At 58.7% G+C, this 20,437-nt stretch overlaps 1 protein-coding gene across 1 annotated transcript in view; it reads left to right on the top strand.

Moving 5' to 3' along the window:
• Positions 1–6,715: 6,715 nt before the first annotated feature.
• The window catches only part of CROCC2 (ciliary rootlet coiled-coil, rootletin family member 2), a 57,556-nt gene continuing 43,834 nt past the window's right edge, over positions 6,716–20,437 (top strand). The window contains 5 exon segments of the mRNA XM_054722840.1: positions 6,716–6,793; positions 13,957–14,107; positions 15,078–15,226; positions 17,273–17,379; positions 18,665–18,830. Coding sequence (XP_054578815.1) covers positions 6,716–6,793; positions 13,957–14,107; positions 15,078–15,226; positions 17,273–17,379; positions 18,665–18,830 — 651 coding nt within the window.

Genomic DNA, 20,437 nt, shown 5'->3' with positions numbered 1-20,437 from the left:
CTGCTCGCCCGGAACTCACAGAACACCTGCATCTCGATCTTTTCCCTGCACACACTGACCTTTGCATGGCCCCCCTGTCTCCAGGGGACTCTGGCCTAGAGGGAGGGGAGTGGCTGCAGGGGAGCTGGTCCTGCAGCCCTCAACCTGACTCTCAGTTTGGGTCCTGTTCCTGTGGCTTCCCTGTCTGCGAGTGGGATTCTCAGGATTCTCACTTTCCAGGAATCTTACAACTGTCTCTGAACTTGCCCAGGGGACAAATGGACCCCTGTATACCCAAAGCGCCCAGGGCTCCGAGTCAGGACAAGGTCCAGCTCCACACCCCACGAGCTGCCCATCAGGAGACAGTGGAGCAGGGTCCTCCCCACTAGGCCAGGGGAGGAGGGGAGGGGAGTGGCCCTGTGAGCACTGGCAGTTGGGAGGGGGACAAAATCAGAGTGTCACACTGTCAGACACTGTCTCCCTGGGTGGGGAATGGTCCTCAGTGTATCCTGGAGCCCACATGAAGGTGGCCACAGGCACTTGGACAAGGCCTTGGAGCTGTGGACAGGTGAAGGCCAGGAAGATGGTCATAAGCTGCACCTGGACCAGGCAGGGCAGAGCAGGGAGGGCGGGCTGCTGGCACAGGAGATGCAGGTGCCCGCTCGCCTGGGAAGCATTTGGCCAGAGACCTGCAGGCCACAGCCCAGGCCCACTGCCCTGCAGAGCCCGGCGGGGCGGTGTGGTGTGGTGAGTGAGGGGAGGAGGACCGGTGTGCACAGTGGTGTGGGCTTATCGGACACGTTCCATCGGGGCCTTGGTGGCTCAGGAAGGGAATTGCCCGAGGCTCACACAACAACCGCGATTGCATGTTTGTCCAGCTTCCACCTCCATGTAATTCAGGGCGAGAGCACAGATCCTGTATTTCAGGAATTCCCAGGAGGGCGGGAGGGGCCTTCCACCCAAACCCCCGCGTCTCAGCACCTGGTGAGGAGTGAAAATCCCTAAGTGGTGAGGGGCTTGCTAGGAGGGTAAGCCAGGCCCCCTGGGAGGAGTCCCAGGCCCCCCGATGTGACACAGCCAGCACTGGCCTGCCTCCTCCTCCCACAGTGATCCAGCTCTTGGGTGTGCCCATAAATTCGAACCATCTCCTCCACCCCTGCCGCTCCTTCAAGGCAGGAAACAGGCAGGACTAGGTGTGGAAGGAGGTGACGGGACAACTCACCCCAAGGTTAATGGAGAGGCTGGCGAAGCAGGAAGACCCTTCCTTACAGAAAGTGGGCTGGGGTTGTGAGGATAAGTCTGTCTGATGGGGGCTGTCCAGGTGTTTGTAGATGCTCAGGGCCACTGAAGGAGAAGCAGGTATGTGGCCGACCAGCATTGTCCTCAAGGAGGTGCCCGCCCTTGGAGCCTGGCAGAAGCAAGTGAGGAGCGGACAGCTGAGCCGTGAAGATTTTCAAAGCAGGAAGGAGACCAGCGGCAGCCAAAGCCAGGACAGGGGTCAGCAGGGGCCTATGGGGACAGGAACGCTCCAAGGGCCTCCGCACAGGGCTGGGAAAGGGTAGTGTGGAGAAGGGGCTCAAGTGGGCATGGCCTTGAGTGAGGCCACACAAAGCAGCCAGCTCTGTCGTCAGGGGCCAGTCAGTCAGCACAGGGCCAGACTGGAGCTCCCCCCATGCCTCCCCTGGAGGGTGGAATCTATCGCACAGCCTGGACTCAGGAACCCACTAGACCGCCTCTGTGGCCGCCATGTGTGGGAGAAGAAGCAGCCCCTGGTGCCACAGGCAGGGTTGGAATATTTGGTATTTTTTTTATTGTGACAAATAAACATAAGAAAATTTATCATCTTATCATTTAACTGTACAATTCAATGACATCAGGACATTAACATTGTGCTACCAACATCAGCACCCATCTCCTGAGCTCTTCTTCCCAAAATGAAACCCTGTCTCAATTGAACACAAACTCCCCAGCTCCTGCCCCGACCCCTGGCACCCACCGTCATACCTTCTGTCTCTATGACTCGGATTCCTCCAGGGACCTCACATATGTGAGGGGTAGGAGTTCCTTGAGGACATGTGCTGAGTGAAATCAGCCAATCAGGAAAAGACAGGGACTGAATGATTCCACTTATACGCATGTTGTAGCAGGTGTCATGATTTCCTTCCTTTTTAAGGCTAATATTCCCTTGTGTGGATGCACCACATTTTGTTTATTCTTTCATCTGTCCATGGACTCTGAGGTTGCTTCCATGTTTCAGCTATTGTGAGTGATGCTGCTGTGAACATGGGTGTGCAAATATCTCTTCGAAACCCTGCTTGCAATTCTTTTTGGTGTATACCCAGAAGTGGAATTGCTGGATCATATGGGAATTCTATGTTTAATTTTTGAGGAAACTTCATACTGGTTTCCACAGGAGCTGCACCATTTTACGTTCCCACCAACAGTGCTCAGGGCTCCAGTTTCCCCACATCCTCCTGACTCTGTTATTTTCTGGGGTTTTGATAGCAGCCACCCTGATGGATGACGAGGTATCACTGTGCTTTGATTGGCGTTTCCCATGACAAGCACTGCTGAGCATCTTTTCATGGGCTGGTTGTCTATTCAAGTCCTTTACCCATTTTTAAATTAAATGTCTGGGGTTTTTTGTTTTTGTTGTTGAGTTATAAGAGTTCTCTATGTATTCTGGACATTAATTCTAATATCAGATTTATGATTTGCAAATATTTTTTCCCATTCTCTGGGCTGCCTTTTCACTCTCAATATCATCCTTTGAAGCACAAAGTTTTTCATTTTTCCAATTTATCTTTCTTTTCTTTTGTTTCCTGTGCTTTTGGTGTCATATCTAAGCAATTGTTGCCAAATCCAAGACCATGAAGATTTCCCCCAGCGTTTTCTTCTAAGAGTTGTATAGCCTTAGCTCGTATGATTAGGTGCTCAGCAGGGTTTTAAGGCCCTAACAGCTCCAAGTTCCAGTCGCCCCAGCAGAGCTCCCCGCCTCCCACCCCGCCCCGCCCCGCCCCAAGCACCTTTCTTCATTGCAATGCAGTGTCTGGGATTTCATTTCAGCCACCCCATGAATGCAAGGGACAGAGGGCAGGTCCATGAGTAACCCCTGCACCCCCTCCCCAGGACTGGCCCCCACAGTATGCCTAGCATCTTCCTCAGGCAACCCTTTGAATAGATTAATGCAGGTGGGTTCTGTCCTAAAGAACCTCTCAGGATTGACCACAGTCTGGATTCCTCCCACCTAGTTAGGGCTGATAGCCCCCTGTGGTCCTCTGGGCAGGGGGCCAGATGGAGAGGGAAGGGGGTGAGAGTTTTCTCCTGCAGTACATATGCCCCGGGGTCCACTGGGGTGACCCCGAGAGGCTGACCTGGTAGTGTCCCCCACCATGAGCCTTCCAGTGTCTTCCCTGATCCAACCACCCTTTACAGGGTCTCCACTGCTGTCCCAAACCAGGCCTCAGACACGGACAGATGGCCAGGGGAACACGGACACCAGTGACCTGGGCACCCACCCATCGGGCAGTAGGACAGTCAGCCTTGGCCCCAGTCAGCAGTTCTGGGTGGTGCCAGAGCCAGTGCCCCAGCCACTGTCCAGAGCAGGGCTGTATTTTGGTTCAACGGAGGAATGCACAGCCTGCTTCCTGTCTGGCACCTGCAGGGGACGCGCCCTTAGAGGCTGCGAACCCAGCTCAGCTGAGCCACAGCCACGGGCAGGAACCACTCCTCTCCTTCGGAGAGATGTCTGTAGGGAGTGCAGGTCCTGGGACAGAGTCACCAAGAGTACAGACAGGGGTGGGAAGACAGGCAGATGCCAGAGCTGATTGGGGCGGGACTGGCAGCCCGGAGGCCCAGAGGGGCTGGGACAGGGGGCACCACATTCCTTTGTGGCCTCTCACCCTCTTCCCCGATTGTCCTCTGTATGACCCGTCTTTGAAGGACACGTCAGAACTGAGTGTCCCATCCACAGCAAGCCTATCTGCCAGGGCGAGACCGAGAGGCCGACCAAGGGCAGGAGTGACTGGCCACGCACCAGGAAGTACAAAAGATTTCATGTGAATTTTGAGGTTCCCTCTCCTCTTAGACAGGATCTGGGCCAGGGGTGGCAAATTCTGGTGTCCCTGGGGCCAGCAGGAGACAGAAAAAGGTGAGGTGAGCTGAGTTCTGCCTCACCTTACCCAGTCCCTGCCCCACCCCTGTGTCCCCCGGCCCACACTTCGGCGGGCCCTGCCAGCACTTGGATTGTCCCAGGGGAGCTGCAAATGCAGAGTCTGTGTGTGACACGGTGGGGCCAAGTGAATCCAATGAGTTTCCCACTTGGAGGAAGGAACAGTGGCAAAGCCCAGCCACGGCCCATCGTTGAGGGCTTTCTGCACAGACAAGGGGAGGCAAGCACACTCTGGACACGTGGTGAGCGAGGCTGCCTGCCCTCTGAGCACTTTCTCGGACCCCAGGGAGCAGGCAGTTCAGGGCCTGGCTGGCTGAGTCCAGCTCAGTCAGGATGTGGGTCAGGACCAGCCGTGCCTCCCTGAACTCTCCCTGCCTGCCCGTCCATCCCACAGAGGAGCGACCTGCATGGTGAGGACTCCTATCACACGTTCTACTCATTCCAGAAATTTCCCTGGGGCTGTGCCCAGGCTCAGCGCTGACTCTGCCCTCAGAGCTCTCCTCCTAGTCCATCGAGGGCCCAGGACCAGAAGCCTAACGCTTAGACACCAGGCAGTGAGGCTCCAGGGTATGCACAGGCCCTGTGTGGGCCTTGAGGTGGGGGAGAGGGCTCCCGGAGGAGAGCGTGCAGGGGTGGGACAAGGGGGAGTGGGCAAGCTGAGATCAGGGTGGGTGGGGGGAGGGGCATGGCAGGATGGCACCGCCCACCTAGAGGCACCAACTGTCATGGTTTCCAGTGACTGGAGCCTTATTTAGACTCATCTGAGTGACCTTCACAGATGGTCACACTGACCTCTGCAGTCCCCTTACCCGCCACGGTCAAGCACCCAAATTACACTGCCCCCCGCCGCCCCCTGCAGGAACTCTCACCAGAGGACGGGGCCATGTCCTCCTGTCAGAGGAGGTCCAGCCTCTGAGCAGCAGGAAATGCTGGCCTGCCCCTCCCCTGCCCGTACCCCAAGCTCCTCTGGGCTCATCCTCCAGGCCCACGGGGGCTCCAGGACTCAGGGTGCTGCAGGAAGCCTTGGGTGCCAAGAGGATGCCCAAGCCATGGCATCGGTCCGCTGGGCTCTGAATCTGGACCTCTGCTTTGTGACTTCAGGAGCCAGAACTCATTGCTAGACCAGAGGGGCCAGGGTCAGAGGGACGGCCTAGGCCCTGGTGCCCTAGAAACTGCCCCATAAACCCACGCCAGCCCCGATGCCCAGTGGGGCTGTGTCTGGCCCTGAGAGCTGGCCTGACTTTGCATGGGGCACCCTTGTAAAGGTCTTCTCGGGAAGGGAAGGGTGGCCGGAGACCTGAGGCCATCAGGAGCAGGACAGAGCACAGGTGCCTTCAGTGAGTTCGGTTCTGAGGAAGTGCCTCGATCCCTTCAGGCTGCCCCGCCTCCTGCAGCACTGGGCACAGGTATGCTCACCCGCTCAGTGTCCATCCTCACTGGTGGCCTCAGAGGGACACACCCATTCCCAGGGCCCCCAGATGGCCTTCTCTCATCAGAGGGATAGTCGCTTCTGGTTTTAGGGCCCACTCCAGCGCCACCCTTTTCCAACAGGGACTCCTGTCGGCATCAGCCCAACTGGGGTAGGTCCAGCTTGGAACAAGAAGGCCCCGAGAGGAGACAGGTGGGGAGGGACACTGGCCTGGCTGAATGTCTGTTGCCAGACTCAGTCCAGAGGCCCCTGAAGGCCAGGCAGGGAGGGACAGACTTCTCTCTCTGCCCTGACGAATGGCCCTGCCTCTCTCCCTTCACCTCCCCCATGGGGATTGGGTGCCACTGGCTGGGGTGCCCCTGCTGGTCCTTCATGTGGCTCTGGAAAGGTCCAGGCGAGTGAGCAGAAATGAGCTTCCTCTGGCAAGTATGAAGCACGTTACCCATGGAGCAGGTACCCTGAAGGATCCAGGGGGAAATCAGATTCCAGAAGGCGTGACCAAGAGCAAGGTGAGGAAGACAAGGTCTCCTTTGGTCCTTGAGCAGGTGGCTTCCCCTCCCCAGGCCTCAGTTTACTCATCTGCTACATGCCAGTGCACTGTTGAACTCTAGGTTCTTTTCCAGACATTAGGGGAAAAGTCACAGTTTGATTCTCTATCACGAGGAAACGGTGGTCAGCATGCCACCCCCACGGCTGTGGCCACCAAGCACAGGATTCCTCCCAGGGTGACTGACCAATGGAAGGCTGGGCCTTTCCCCGCAGGTATGGGAGGCCATGGGGAGAGGTCGGCCCCTCCCTGGTTGTGGTTGCTCAGGTGGACAGCTTCGCCCAGGGCGTCTCCAGGTCTCCGGGGGAAACAGCTTCCAGACAACAGCGTTCCTTAGTCCCCATCGCAACAAGGCCTGCACTCCTGTTTCCAGGGAAACCCAGCCTTCAGCGTCCCAGTTGCCACAGCAACACCTAAGCTTCAGTTGTCCACAAGGTCCCAACCCAGAGGGGCAGCTGGGAGCCCAGGACAGGGAGCAGGTGCTGCACAGGTGTGGGGCCAAGAGCTGAAGGAGGTCCTGGCCAGGATCCCTGGAGGAGACGCCCTGACTGGAGCCCGGCTTTCTCCTGGATCCTGTGCCCCAGCTACAATGAGTTCTGCCTCCAGCGAGCCAGGCAACGGGGATGCAGCCGAGCGGTCCCCGCTGGGGCTGGACACCGTGATCCAGGTCAGTGGGGTGGCTGCCTTCCAGCACCCTCCTAGGAGCAGGCTCCAAGGGCACCTTAAGAGGGAAGGGACCCTGCAGAGGCCACGCCTCCTAAGCTCAAGGGGCACTTTGCACAAGCTCACGTGGTCAGCAAGAGCACACAACCGCATGCGCAGACACACACACACACACACACACACATAGACACACACACACACACACAGTGCAGACTGACTGGGAAAGGGGGCTGGGGCCTCAGTCCGCTGGTGAGCCCCTTCCCGCTGAGCCTCAGGCTTGCAGCTTGCACACAGTGAGGAGGGGGGACTAGATCCAGGCTGACTTCTGGATCTAGCTCACTGCTTCCTTGGTGGCGAAGTGTGAGAGCCAGCAGTCCCTCACCAGAGCTGCTTGTCACCTCTGCCCATGGGTGGGTGGGTGGGACCGTCCCCAATGTCTGTCCTGTGAGTTCCAGAAGTTTTAGTTCTGACATTCTTAGCCCCACTGACATAACAACAACGACTGGGGTTATCCCCATGCCCCTCTCCCCTTCACCCCTGACCCAACCTGATGGCATCCCTGCCATCTCACCCCCTTAGGTGCCCCCCACCTCAGGCTATCACAGTCAGGCAGTCCCTGCCCTGACTGACCCCAGGGGATCTCAGCGAAGGCCCATGCAGCGGTGACTCAGAATTGTTCATTAACTCAGTTCTTGGAACTTCGGAACTACACTGGGGGTGACGTGGTCCTATATAAACAATGCAGGTCCCTGGGGAAGAGCAACTGCCCACAGTTGGTGCCAGATGATTAGGTAACACGATGGAGTCACCACACACATGTGCATGCACACACACAGGTGCCCACACAGGACAGAACGTGATGAGGGTATTTGAGTCAGGTGATAAAATGAGACAAATGAGGTGGCCTGGGTGGGTGACGCTCTATCCAGCTCCCAGGGGTCTCAGCTCTCGGTGGGCCTGACAGGGGCTGACCAAAGGTGGGTGAGGGAGGGGAGGGGCTTGCACACAGAGTGTACAGGCTTTCAGCAGTGTCCCAGTGGCCCCATCTGCTCATGAGGGTTCCATCATCCCCCCTCGATTCGGGGAAAATAGAGGCTCAAGGGTGGAAGCAAGTTGCCACGGTGACAGGCTGGTTTGTGAGAGAAACACAGGATGGCGTCAATGTGGGCAGTGGGCATCAGTGCTTGGCAAACATGGCTGCCCATGGGAAACTGTCGTCTGGAGGCCACAAGAAACCCCATGAGGTCTGCTCCACCCGCCTGGCCAACATCTGTTATTTGCTCTGCAGTGATTGAGATCTCGGTGCATGATACTGGGGTGAGCAAGCAGGCAGGCGCCACGGGGACCCAGACGGGCCTGTCCAGACAGGGTGGCAGGGCAACAGATGGGGGAACTGAGAGCCTGGGCACAGTGTGGCTTGAGGATGGGGGGCCTCATGTGTGACCAGGCCTGAACATGCTCCCCATGTTGGAGAAACCTACTGACGCCCCACCACTCCAGCCAGAGCTGCTGTCCCATCCTCTGCACCCCCTTCCGCCTCTGGCCCCCATGTCCATCCACTAGAGCATCATCAGAATGCCAGAAGCCCCTGACTTAGATTCATTTGGCCTATTTAGGAACTTTATCAAGACAAAAGTATGCTTGTATGTGGAGCAGCACATCCGTGAACCCCCAGAACATGAGTGGCTGTGGCTCACTGTGCTCACGGCTATCTGGTTCTCCATACTTTTCATCCAGCTTATTGTTAACAGCCATTGGAGTGGCTTCCAATTTGTCCTGCCAGGCATAGCACTGCCATAAACATTCTGGAACATGTCTTTGGGTGCCTTGTGTATGTATCTCTTTTGGGGATCTACCCAGGAGGGCAAACAATCGTCCTAGCTTTTGTATGTGCACTTTGGGTGGATGCTGCCGAATGGATTTCCAAAGGGGTTGTGCCATCCAAGCCACAGGGCGCCAGGGGCTGGTTGCTGCATACCCCAGCCAACACTTGGCATTTCCTACCATTTTCCTACATAGCCATTAGGGTGAATGTTCCTGAGTTTTACATTGTGGCTTTACTGTCCTTTGCCTGATGACTAGTGTAGTTGAATATATGTCCCCATGCTTATTGGCCCCTTGGATACCTCTGGTGAAGTGTCTACTCTAAAATTTTGCCCATTTTCTATTGTGGCGGCTTCTCTTTTTATTATTGGTTTGGAAACAAGTCCTTTATTGAAGACATGCATTGCAAACGTCTTCTGTGGGTGGGTGGCCTTTTCCTCCTGTAATGGCATATTTTGATGGACAGAAGCTCATCATTTTAATACAGCACAACTCATCGATTTCCCCCTTTATGTTAGTGTTTCTGTGTGCTGTTTAAGAAACACACTTTGCCCACTCCCTGGTCACAAAGATGTTCTTCTGTTTCCTTTTAAAAGCTCTGTTGTTTGACTTTCACAGGGAAATCTGAAACCTATGTGCAACTGATCTTTGTGTGCAGCTTGAGGCAGAGATCCCCATGCATTCCTTTCACGTGCATACCCAGTGGACGGGGGCCCCCTAGTGAACATCAGCACACGTGTGCGTGTGCAGACTTTGGAGGCCCATCCCAAAGTCTGGTTTGCTTCTGCTTTGCTTCTACTGTTACCTCCACCTGGACACCTGACCTGTGCCCCCTCGGGCTGTTGAACTCTTACTTAACCTTCAAGGTCCAATTCACCTGCCACCTCCTCCAGGAAGCCTGTGTGGGTACTGTGGACACAGGAGCAAACATGATCCACAAGGTTATTGCCCTCCCCAGTGTTCCTTGATATGAGTCATTTTGCAGTTGGTGATTTACACGTTAGGCTGGGTTTTCAGTCATTCATGTAGTGACCCGTCTGAGTTTGCTGTGTGCCAAGCATCAGTCGTGCTGAGGGCTGGAGTAAGGGCCCAGAGATGAATGGGTAGTTGTCCCCCTCATCCCCAATGCCTGAGCCCAGTGGTCAGCAAACTCATTAGTCAACAGAGCCAAATATCAACAGTACAACGATTGAAATTTCTTTTGAGAGCCAAATTTTTTAAACTTAAACTTCTTCTAACGCCACTTCTTCAAAATAGACTCGCCCAGGCCGTGGTATTTTGTGGAAGAGCCACACTCAAGGGGCCAAAGAGCCGCATGTGGCTCGCGAGCCGCAGTTTGCCAACCACTGCCTGAGCCAATGCCTGGCCTGGATCTCCCCTTTATTATTAGTTGAGGACCAAACTGCCACTCATGAGAAGCATGACCCTACCCCAGGGCTCCAGGGCTCCAGGCTCCGTGAGAGACCTAAACTGAGACGGGCTGAGGTACACATGGTGGGATCAGGTGCTGCCTCAGACACAGAGAAGCTCTTTCTCTTAAGGAAATGGAGCCTGGTGGGCGGCCACCCCAGCCCAGGGCCCTCTCTGCAGCAGCCAAGCTGCGGAAGGATGGCAAGCAGACGTCTGGTGGCTGGACTTGGCTGGGGGCCCTGTCCTCAGATGTGTTCCTCAAGCTGTGCCCACCCCTGGCGAGGGCCAGAGCCACCTGGGGGTGCAGGGAGGCCTCTGGGTGTGCCACTGTGGAAAGGCTTGGGAGGCTCTGAGCGGGCAGAGGTGGTGCAGGAAGGTGGGCAGTGTGCTGGTGTGGGCCCCTGGCCGCCTGTTCCTCTGCATGGGCTCAAGAGGGAGCCACATGGGGAGAACACCTGAGGTCAGTGTGCTTGCTGGACCCTGATCTCTGGCCACTGGGAGGGTGCTGGCTCAGTAACCGCTGTCAAGGGCATTTGGGGTCCCACAGGCGGGATCCTAACATGGCCATTCATGAGAGGGTGACTTTGAGCAAGTCCCCAACTTCCTCACCCATAAAGTGGAAGTGAGAAGCTGCCCTTTGGGGTCAAGATAATGGATATGAAAACGTTTGCTGAGAAACCTCGAGTGGCGGTGTCCTGCCTCACTTCACTGATGCAGTCACAGGGCACTCACTCAGGCCTCCATCCTCCCGGAGCTGAGCAGGCTCAGTCTCTTGCAGCACCCCTGGCACCCACGAGGTGGCACTGTTGGACCCACCGTGTCCACCCCTCGGAGGCCCAGGCCAGCCTTCTCCCCACACTGAGACTCTGCCTGGGTCCTGGTTAAGTTGGGGGTCATTCACTGGACGCCACCTCTGTTGCCCCGCCCTGCCTGCCACTGGGCTCACCTGGACAGCCCAGGGGTCTCCCTAATTTGAGTCTGGGTGTGGGGGAGTCTCATTCTCCTTTCAGGAAGTCAGTGTTCCTTTTCCTAATCCATCCTCCACTCCCCTGGGGACCGGGACATCAGCGGCCTCTCCTTGGGCCCCTAGCAGCCTGGAGGACGCTAGGAGGCTGGGGCAGGTGACACGCCCACTGTCGCGCGGTGCACCAGCAGGCGGAGCAAGGGAGCAAGGTCCCCAGCTCCATTCTCTTAAATGAGTCCTGCTCTGATGGGGTGGGGTTGACAGGGGAGCCCGTGTTCCCCGGGTGGAGGCTCTCTCCTCCACGGCCACGATGAGGAGGCGCGGTGGTGAGGCAGGGGTCACTCAGAGCCCATCTGAGGCCACGGGGTGCCCCGCCGAGCTGTGACCTCGCTGGGTCTTTAGGGCAGATTCGCGGAGGAGGAGGGCGCTGGGGAGGCAGGAGGAAGGGACAGGGCCGGGCTCAACCGGTGAGTCCGGGGTCTTTGGAGAAACTGATGTCCAGCCCTGGTGTCCCTCCGGCCGACTCAGGGTCTGTGGGCGCTTGTAGACATCTCCCAGGGCGCTGCCCGTGATAGCGGACGCCCACCCTCCAGACCCGGCCCCAGGGCCCCCGCCCCGACCGGTGGAGGAGGCGACTGGCCGGGTGGGGACTGGGAGCCCCCCTGAGGCAGATCCCAGCCGGCCCGGGAGAGGCAGCGAGCGGTGGGGTCCGAGCCCGAGGTTTGCGCAGGCTCGGCCGGCCCTGGACGGAGCCCCTACCCGCGCCCCAACCCCTGCGGCCCCTCCCCCTCCCCCCCCGCCCTGCGTCCCCGCCCCCGTCCCCTCTCCCCCCTCCGCGCTTCCGCGGGGGCGGGGCTGCTCACACCCCACGGGCGGAGGTGGGGGAGGGCCGAGCGCCCCCTCGGCTCCAGCTGGGCCGCGGCCCGTCGCAGGCACCCGGCCACAGCTGGAACCCATTAGGCCCAGCGCCTCCTGGGACGCCTCGGCTAATAAGTGACCCTCTGTAAATGTTAGGAATGAGTCAAGTTCAGGCCGCGCTGCTGCTTTCCCGTTAGCGGGTGGCGCCGCGGATGCCCGGGGGAGCGAGGGCGGCGGGCGGCGGGCCAGGGCAGAGGCCTTCCTGGCCCAGGAGGGGCGCTTCCTGGACGCACCGTCTTCGCCTTTGCCGGCGGGCGGGGGGCGGTGGTTCCCGCCACCCCGCCGGGCCTCAGTTTCCCCGAGTGCTAATAAAGGGTTCGGGCGGGTATGGTTGGGCCCCCATACCCGCCCCCCACGCCTTTCCTCCCAGGCGCACAGGAGAGGCGGTTGGTGGTCTTGGCGCCGGGTCCTCGCTTGGCCCAGAGGAGCCATAGCCTCCCCTTTCCCCCAAGGGAGGCTGCTCACGCCCGCCCAGAGCAGGGCTTGAGGGGTCATGTGGGGAGGGGGAGGGGTGTTGAGCGAAGGCTCCTCCCCAAGACCTCCCAGGGGACTAAAATTCAAACCCAGGGTGAGAAGTAAGGCTCCAGCCTGAAGCAGGGCTGGGGTTCCCGGACCCGGGACCAGGGCTCTCTCACTCGGCGGGCAGCAGTGGAATTCAGTCCTGAGCATTTGTTCAGTGGCTGCCCATCGCTGGGCTGCTGTTGGGGATCAGAACCAGCCTCACCAGGTGTCATGCAGGAGCCAGGTTTTGGGGGGACTGGCAGTTTGGTCCCGATGGAGAGTCAGGACCGGGAGCATTTGAGGTGGGTGTGCACGGAAGACTCCAGGCTGGGGTCTCAGGAGGAGAGGACCGAGGGAAAGTGAATCAGGGCCACGAAGTTGGGGAGCAGGAGGGCACACAGGAAGTCCTCTGCTCCCACCAGCCAGCCGGGCATGAGGTCAGAGCTGGGCAGAGGGGTCTAGACTGGAGAGGATCTTCAGGGAGAACTGGGAAGAAGTCAGAGGAGGAAGGACAGGCAGGGAGGAGGCCCAGTGGTCACTCACCCTGGGCTGGAAGGGAGATTTGGGGAGTCACAGTGTGGGGGAAGCACTGAGGGGCCAGAGGGAGAGGCTTCCAGTGGAGGGGGTGGCCAGTTTGGTAAGTCAGGGACTTGCGGGCGGGAGGTGACAGCAGGGCCCTGTTTTGCCACCCTGGAGAGTCACTGCGAGTGGACATCCATCTCAGAACCCCTTGAGAACCGTCTGGTCACCCTTTCACATTTAATTCACTGCCTTAAATCAGACATCCTGACTATGGCAGGGCGGGTGGCTAAGACCTGCCTCACTCCTGGGTGATCTTATCTGGCACCTGTCACACCCACAGGCTTCCTCTGGTTTTAAATGGCTATACCCTCACCCTCTGAGTTCAAAGGCCCCTGACGGTCCTCCCCTCAGTCAGCACCACAATTAGACCCAGACAAAAAGGCCCCTGCCTAGTCTGGGCACCCCAAGACCAGGCCCTCCCCCTGCTGTTGACTCGGTGGAGCAAAGATTCCCCAGGCCAAGGCAGTGTCAGCTCTGAGTCCCAGAACCCCGACCTGAACTTCCTGCCCACTTCCAGGCCTCTCTGAACTCTTCCAAGGCAGGTCAGCCGCTCTGGAGGCTAGGCAGGAGGGCCACCTCACTCCTCACACTGCCCCTTCCTCCCAGCATCCCTGGAGAGGTGCACATGTGAGGGCTCAGCCCAGCCCCTCAGAGTGGAGCCGTGCCAAAGGGCGGGGTGTGGTGAGGACCTAGGCTAGCTGTTCTTGGACAGGTCCTTCTCCATACTTCAAATTGGTTCGTCGAGTGGTGCCAGGACAGGCAGGGCGCCACGCCACTGTACGGTGGAGAAACCGAAGCACATGTCTTGGGTGACCTCAGCCTCACCCAGTCCTCTCCAGGGCATTTTCTGCTGTGGGAGAGCTCTATGGTCATCCTCACCCCCTTCAACTCCACTGCTCATATAGGGGTGTCTGGCAGCTGTTCAAGGGCCTGCCAGCCCCAGGTGTCTCTGGGTGGGTGTTTTTCAGAGGCTGGAGGACACTGTCCTGAGCCCCACAGCCAGCAAAGAAGACCGGGCGCTGACCATGCGTGGGGAAGGCTGGCAGGCCTCACCCACCCCCCTGCCTGCCCGAATCCGTGAGATCGTGGCCAGCAGCCTGGGCGAGGAGCCACCCCAAGGTGAATAGAGGTGGCGGGGGAAGGGATGGGGGTGAGGAGACACCAGGGGAGCTGCCCAGCCATCAGCCGCAGTCCAGCTTCAGGGAGTCAAGCCCGCATTGTCCCCTATTGGGCCCCTGCTGGCCTGTCATCTTCTCGTGTGAAGGGCCACAGAACCACACCCTCCCATAGGGTGGCCCAGGGGGTCATGTGTCATACCCACGTTGTCCTCACTACCAGGCCACAGGGACCTTCCCAAGCCAGCACTGCATTTGAGTTTGTGAAACGTTTGTGAGCGCCAGTCTTGGTTTCATCCACATTTGTTTTTCATTAGATGAGGGAAAACCCTTAGGGTTGACACTCAGGAAACAGATGCTGATCAGCCCCCCACCCCCAATCCCATCCCCACCCCAAGAGCTGTGCTCACCCAACCCTGCAGGCCCCCTCGAGGCACCTCCTCATTGTCATGCTTTTCAGCTAAGGAACTGGCCCTGAGGCTGGGTTCCTGCACGAGGCCACCCAGCCGTTGGACCTCAGATCGTGCTCATAACTCCAAGCCAGTCTGGCCGCCCTCCCCCCCCCCTGCGTCCCAGGACCCCTTCGGTACTGAGGGTCCGTGCTGCCCTCTAAAGGAACTGAGAGCTCACCAGGGTGTATTAAGGAAAGAGAAACCCTATGTGTGGTTGGGAAAGCAACTCATTATTCAGGGATGGGATCTGGTTACACTGAATCAGCAGTTCTCACTGTTTCCCAGGGCTGGGGCACCCCCACTAGTTGTAATTGGTTTGGGGCTCACCCTGGGCATCGGTTTGTATTTGGGGTAAGGATGTTGGTAAAAGGCAGGGAGGCAGGAGAAGGCCCACTGACCAGAGAGCAGGAGAGGCCCAGAGCGTGAAGTCTACCTCCCCCACATCTGGTCCCCTGGGTCAGAACAGCCTGCAGTGCCATCATAGGGACAGGGTGCTATGGCTGACCCCGGTGCCACCTGCAGGGGTGCGGGAGCCACCAGGAGCCTCAGCCCAGGTGCAGGAGGAGAGTGAGCTCCTGCAGGAGGAGCTGTCCCGGCTGGAGGACCTGCTGGCACAGGTGGGCGCCGAGCGGGATGAGCTGGCCAGCAGGTACCATGCGGTCAGCGAGCGGGTAAGTGTTCATAATGGGCATGTGGCAGGCCAGAGAGGGGGCAGCCGGGCCCAGGTTGAGGCCGTCACCCACTGGGACTGGCAGTTGGACCTGTGGGACCACCATCGAGTCTTAGGATGTACCTCAGCCACGCAATCCAAACCCTGGGCTGGAGGTAGAAGGGGAGGGCAGGATGGTGCCAGGCCGCCCCAGGCTCACAGCCCAGCTAAGGCATTGAATTGTGCCCGCTTGCCCAGGAGCCCTGTGGGGGCAGCCTGATCAGTCCTGACTGTTGGCCCAGCGACTAGCCCAGGTGAGCCCAGCACCAGCCCTCAGTCAGCACCTGCCCAAGGAGGGAGGGCGGCAAACGGAAGGAAGCAAGCCCTTTGGAGTCATGCTGAATTGGCCCCAATACTCAGACCCAGCTTGTGGAGAATTGGCTCAGCCCCAGCCCCCACCCCTTCCTGACAGCTGAGGAACAGCTGTGACCCTTGGCCTGGGTCCTTCATCCTCTGTGCCTTCCAGGGTGTCCGGCAAGCTGCAGCAAGAGGCCGATTTGGTCACAAAGTTGGGGGGAAGGGAGAGGCAGGCTCCCATTGTATATGCGGGGAAACTGAGGCAGAGAAATGAAGATACTTGCTCAGAGCCTCTTTCCCATTTCTGCCACCTCCAGACATGATGGCTTCTGAGGCATGACTGGGCAAGGGGGCCCAGCCCACAGTGTGGGGGGCTCAGAGGCCCTGCTGGGTTGGCCCAGACCCTGCCTTTGCTATTTTCAGAGACACCTTGCTCTGTGTGTCTCTGGATAGATGATTCCACTTTCCAGATGAGCAAACAGAGGCTCAGAGCAGCCAGAGTGTCCAGGGCCCTGCTGCCGTTATTGGGGCTGAGACCACCACCAGTGACCAGTGCTCTGTGCTAAGTGCCCGAGGGCCCCAGGGTGGGGTGCCCTCTGCCCCGACGCCCACACTGTGGACACCCATTCTCATGGTTGCCCGCACCACCGGGGAGCCCAGGGCAGGGCTGTGAGGCGAGGGTCCTTCTCATGGGGTCCGGGGCGGGAGCTCTTGGAGAACACGCTGTGAGCTCGCCTGCCCTCCCGGGGCTGTCTGTAGCCCGCTGGCCATGGGGGTGGGGGATGTTCCTAGCACAGGGTGGGGAGATGTTGGGAACCGGCCAGTGGGAATAGAGGCCGCAGAAATCCTGTGGACAGATTAGCAAACCTCATGAGTCAGATCTGAACTCACAGACTCAGCAGCTTAGCCCACGCCCGGGCTCCCTTGTTCAGCACCAAAGAGGCTGAGCCTCCCCCAAGTTACCTGGGTGGGTGGGGGTCAGGGTGGCCAGTGTGACTGTTTCCTGATGTCTCCAACCCCAGTGGCAACCCCTGCCCCCACCCCTAGATCCATTTGGGACCTCTGGCCCCTCCGCTCTCATCCAGCTGGTGGCTGAGGAGGGGACACTCACCTCCCCACACACCTGGTCCCAGGTCCTCAGGTCATGCCACAGGTGTGGCCTCCTGCTCTCCTGACCTTCGTATCTCTCAGCCGCCCCCCCCCCCACCTTGCCTGTAGGGCCTGAGTTCCCTCCCCAACACCCCAGTGTGCCCTGAGTCAGCACATCTTGTAGGGACCTGCATCTCCTTTCCCTCTCAGAGCCCCCGGGTCCCCATCTGCTCAGGCTCTGGGGCAGGCCTGGCCCACACATGGTGGGTGTGGTGCCCACTCACCTGCTGGATGTGCCTCTGGGAGCAGCAGAGGTGTGAGCATAGGCAGAAGGGGCAGCCAGAGGGTGGGACCCCAAGCTCATTCACTGTCATAGAGGGTGACCCCAGGCCTGCTCTGCAACTGGCTATCCTGCCCCCCTATGTGGCCAATCCAAACCCTGGAGGCCACCTCCTAAGCTGGCTGCACACCCTCGACACAGGGCCAGGGTATGGATGCCCATCCATCTGACCCAGCCTGAGCTTCTCTAGACCAGACCCTACCTGACCCCACCTGACCCCAGCCCCTTGGGAGGGCTTTGTGCCAAAGCTGCCCCTCCAGGTGGGCTAATGCTCCCCTCTAGCTGCAGGCCCGGCTGCAGACCACCGAGGCCCGGCTGCGGAGGTCAGAGCTGGAGCACAGCGTGGACCTGGAAGAGGCACTGGGCCGATTGGAGGCTGCAGAGCAGAGGTGAGACCAGGCAGACACAGCAGTCAGGGCTGCAGGGAGCTCGGCCATCACCTCAAGAGGCAATGGACCCCACTGAGCCTTAAAGCTGAGGGCAGCCTGCTCCCAAAGTGGCTCTAAGTCGAATTTGCCTGTAAGAGTCAGCTGCAGGCTTTAGGGCTTGGGGCGGGGGGGGAGAGGAGGGGGGAGAGGAGCAGGCAGGGGAAGCAGCGGGTAGAGCAGAATGGGGAGTTGATGGCCTTGGGGGTGGGGTGCAGGTCTGACAGGCTGTGAGGGTCTCCCTAACCCTACTCCTCGAGTGTGCCCCCCAGGCTCCTGATGCCTGCTGTGGCTGGTGCTCTAGCCAGCACTGCAGCCGACTGTGGCCCTCGGGTGGCCCAGTCCATCCTCGGGGGACCCTGGTGCTGTCCTCAAACCCACTCTTCATGCTCTGGCCCTGACTCCCAGGCTCCTTTGGCCTTGGTCACTCTGATGTCATGGTCAGGGGCTCATTTGTTCCCTGTGGTGAGCATGTGTGATACCCTAGCCTCACAGAGGTAGCCTCTGCACCCCTAGAGTCCCAACCCTCAGGACCCGATCCCAGAAGGGCAGGGCACCCCTCCAGCTCTCTGCCCAGAGGAGCTGAGCCCTCAGTGTCCCCACCTGCAGCCCTGGGGAGGTTCAGGCCCATGGAATTCTTCCACTTCCCGCACTCACCCATCCTAGGGGACTGGAAAGGGAGGAGAGTGCTGGGAAGCCCTTTGAGGGGGGCATAATCCGAGTGGAGGCTCACACCCCAGGAGCAGAGAATGGCCTCGCCGCCTGGCAGGGAGATGCTGGCTCTGGAGGGTGGGTTTGGCATCTCTCCACACACAGTCCTGTCCTGGGTGGAGAAGGCCCCCAGGTCACGGGGGGGGGGGGGCTGCCCCTCCCTGTTCTCACGTGGCCCACTGCAGGGACAGCACCACCCCCTAGCCCTGGTACCCTGGCCAGGTCTCCCAGCCCTGCCCCTCTTTCTTGTCTCGGGGTTCACCTCTGCACCCAGGATTGAGGAGCCTGCCACAGTTGTAGGGGCAGAGCCAGGAAAGCTCAGAGGGGAGAAGGAGGGGGCCAGGGTGGCATCCAGATGTTGGCCCCAGTTTGGGGGCCATTGGGGACCCATTGCATATGGTCAGTGCTGCTTAAGGGCATGCAGAAAGCTGCACCCTGAGCTGGTATCGGCTGGGCCCAGGAGGTTCAGGGCCGGGTCTCAGAGCCTCTCTAAGCAGAGCCACCCGCCACGCCACCGCTGTGGTCCCCGCCCGTCCAGGAGCACCGGCCTCTCCCAGGTGAACACACTTCTGAGGGAACAGCTGGAGCACATGAAGAAGGCCAACGACACGCTGGCTGAGGAGCTGGCCAGGACGACGGGCAGCGTGCTCCACCTGAGGGGCGAGCTGGAGCGGAAGGAGGCTCAGCGCTGGACGGAGAGACAGGTGTTCCCTCTGCCTCCACCCATGGGCAGGGATACTTGCTCCAGTGCCCGTGGCTGCTGGGGGCGTGGCCAGCAGGGACCAGGACAGAGGAAGCTGGCTTCAGCCATGCTTCCTTCTGAGGGCAAGGCACTGGTCTCCTGCCACGCCACATCCCCCACGCTGCTTGGCCACAGCAGTCTGCAGAGTGGGGGGCCCCAGGGTAGGGAGACTTCCTGCTTGAGAGCAGGAGGGCAGGACCGAGGCCAGACCTGGAAAGTAGGTAAAGGCTAGAGTCCTGGCTCTAGCTTGCCTATCTTTTCCGGAGGCCTGCCCCCTGGGCAGGATGCAGCACGTGGCTCCCCGCTCCTGGCCAGGGCCAGCAGGGCCACGAAGCCTTGCCTGGTCACAGTTGTCTGGAATCCTAAGCCCTGAGTTGGGGGGAGAGGGCAGGGCAAAGTGCTGCAGGCGCAGCCGCGGCAGGAGGGAGAAGCTGTTCCTCATCATAGGTGGTCACCGACAGCAGGACTTGCAGCCTGAGAGGGGTTAGCATTTGAGACGGATCATGCCCCATGCCCTGACGTCCATGTCTTCCCAGGGAGTTGGGGGACCAGTCTGAATTGGTGTGGCTCTGGTGTATCAGGGTCTTTATTTCCCCTTGCCCTTAAGAACTGATCGCGCTGATTGGCAAATGTGTTCTCTCAGCACCCCTTCCTGTCTCTGGCTTCCAGCCCCTTTGATCCTAACCAAGTCCTGGGAAAGGCCGTCTGCCTCCTCCCTCTGGCTGCTGTAGGCTCTCAGCTTTGGCTCTGCTGTTCTGCAGTTTCACTGCAATGTGTCTGCCTGGAGGCTGCTGTCTGTCTCTCCTGCTTAGGCTTCCTCAGGACTCTGTGCTTCCGTTATTTTGGGAAAGTGTCCATTACTCTGCACACTGCCTCCTCCCCACCCGGTTGTGTACGCCGTTCTCATGCTTCCTCCTGTGCTTCTTAACTGCCCACATGGTCTTTCTCTTTATCCCCTGATCTATTTCTAGTTAATTTCATCAAATCTACCTTCCTGGCCCTCAGTTTTCTCTTCTGGTGTCCAATCTGTTAAGCTTGCCTACTAGGCTTACATTCCAAATATTGTATTTTTCATCCTTAAGAGTTCTGGTGGGTTCTTTCCCAAATACCTTACTCTTACCTCCTGTTTCCCGGGCTGCCATGATTATGCTGGTGTATAGAAACGGCAGTTGTTTTGTAGTCTGTGTGTGATGTCTCGTATCTGAAGTTTAAGGTCTGCCTCCACTGTTCCTGCTACACTCCATGTGCTTTGCGCCATGTGTCTTTGGTGGAGTCTTCATTTTTTTTTTTTTTTAAACTAGGAGCTGCTTATTTTCCTATGAACTTTGTGAAAATTCTTTGACACCTGGGGTGAATGTGGTAAATTCTAGAGAGCATTTTTATTTGCTTCTGACAGGTGCTTACAGCTTCTGACAGTCTTTGGGACCACGTTGAAGTTAATTTTCAGCTTCCGTTTTTTTAAAGCTCCCCAGTTATGGGAATTCAGGCTGAAAACTGGACAAATGCTATCTGGTCCACAGGAAAGGTAGTTTTCCTTCCTGTCTTAGTGCACCCAGGCTGCTGTAACAA

The sequence above is a fragment of the Eptesicus fuscus genome, chromosome 11 (genome assembly GCF_027574615.1).
Source record: "Eptesicus fuscus isolate TK198812 chromosome 11, DD_ASM_mEF_20220401, whole genome shotgun sequence".
Lineage (NCBI taxonomy): Eukaryota > Metazoa > Chordata > Mammalia > Chiroptera > Vespertilionidae > Eptesicus > Eptesicus fuscus.
Note: the sequence above shows the minus strand (reverse complement) of the source record. Positions and strands in the feature narration are given on the sequence as shown.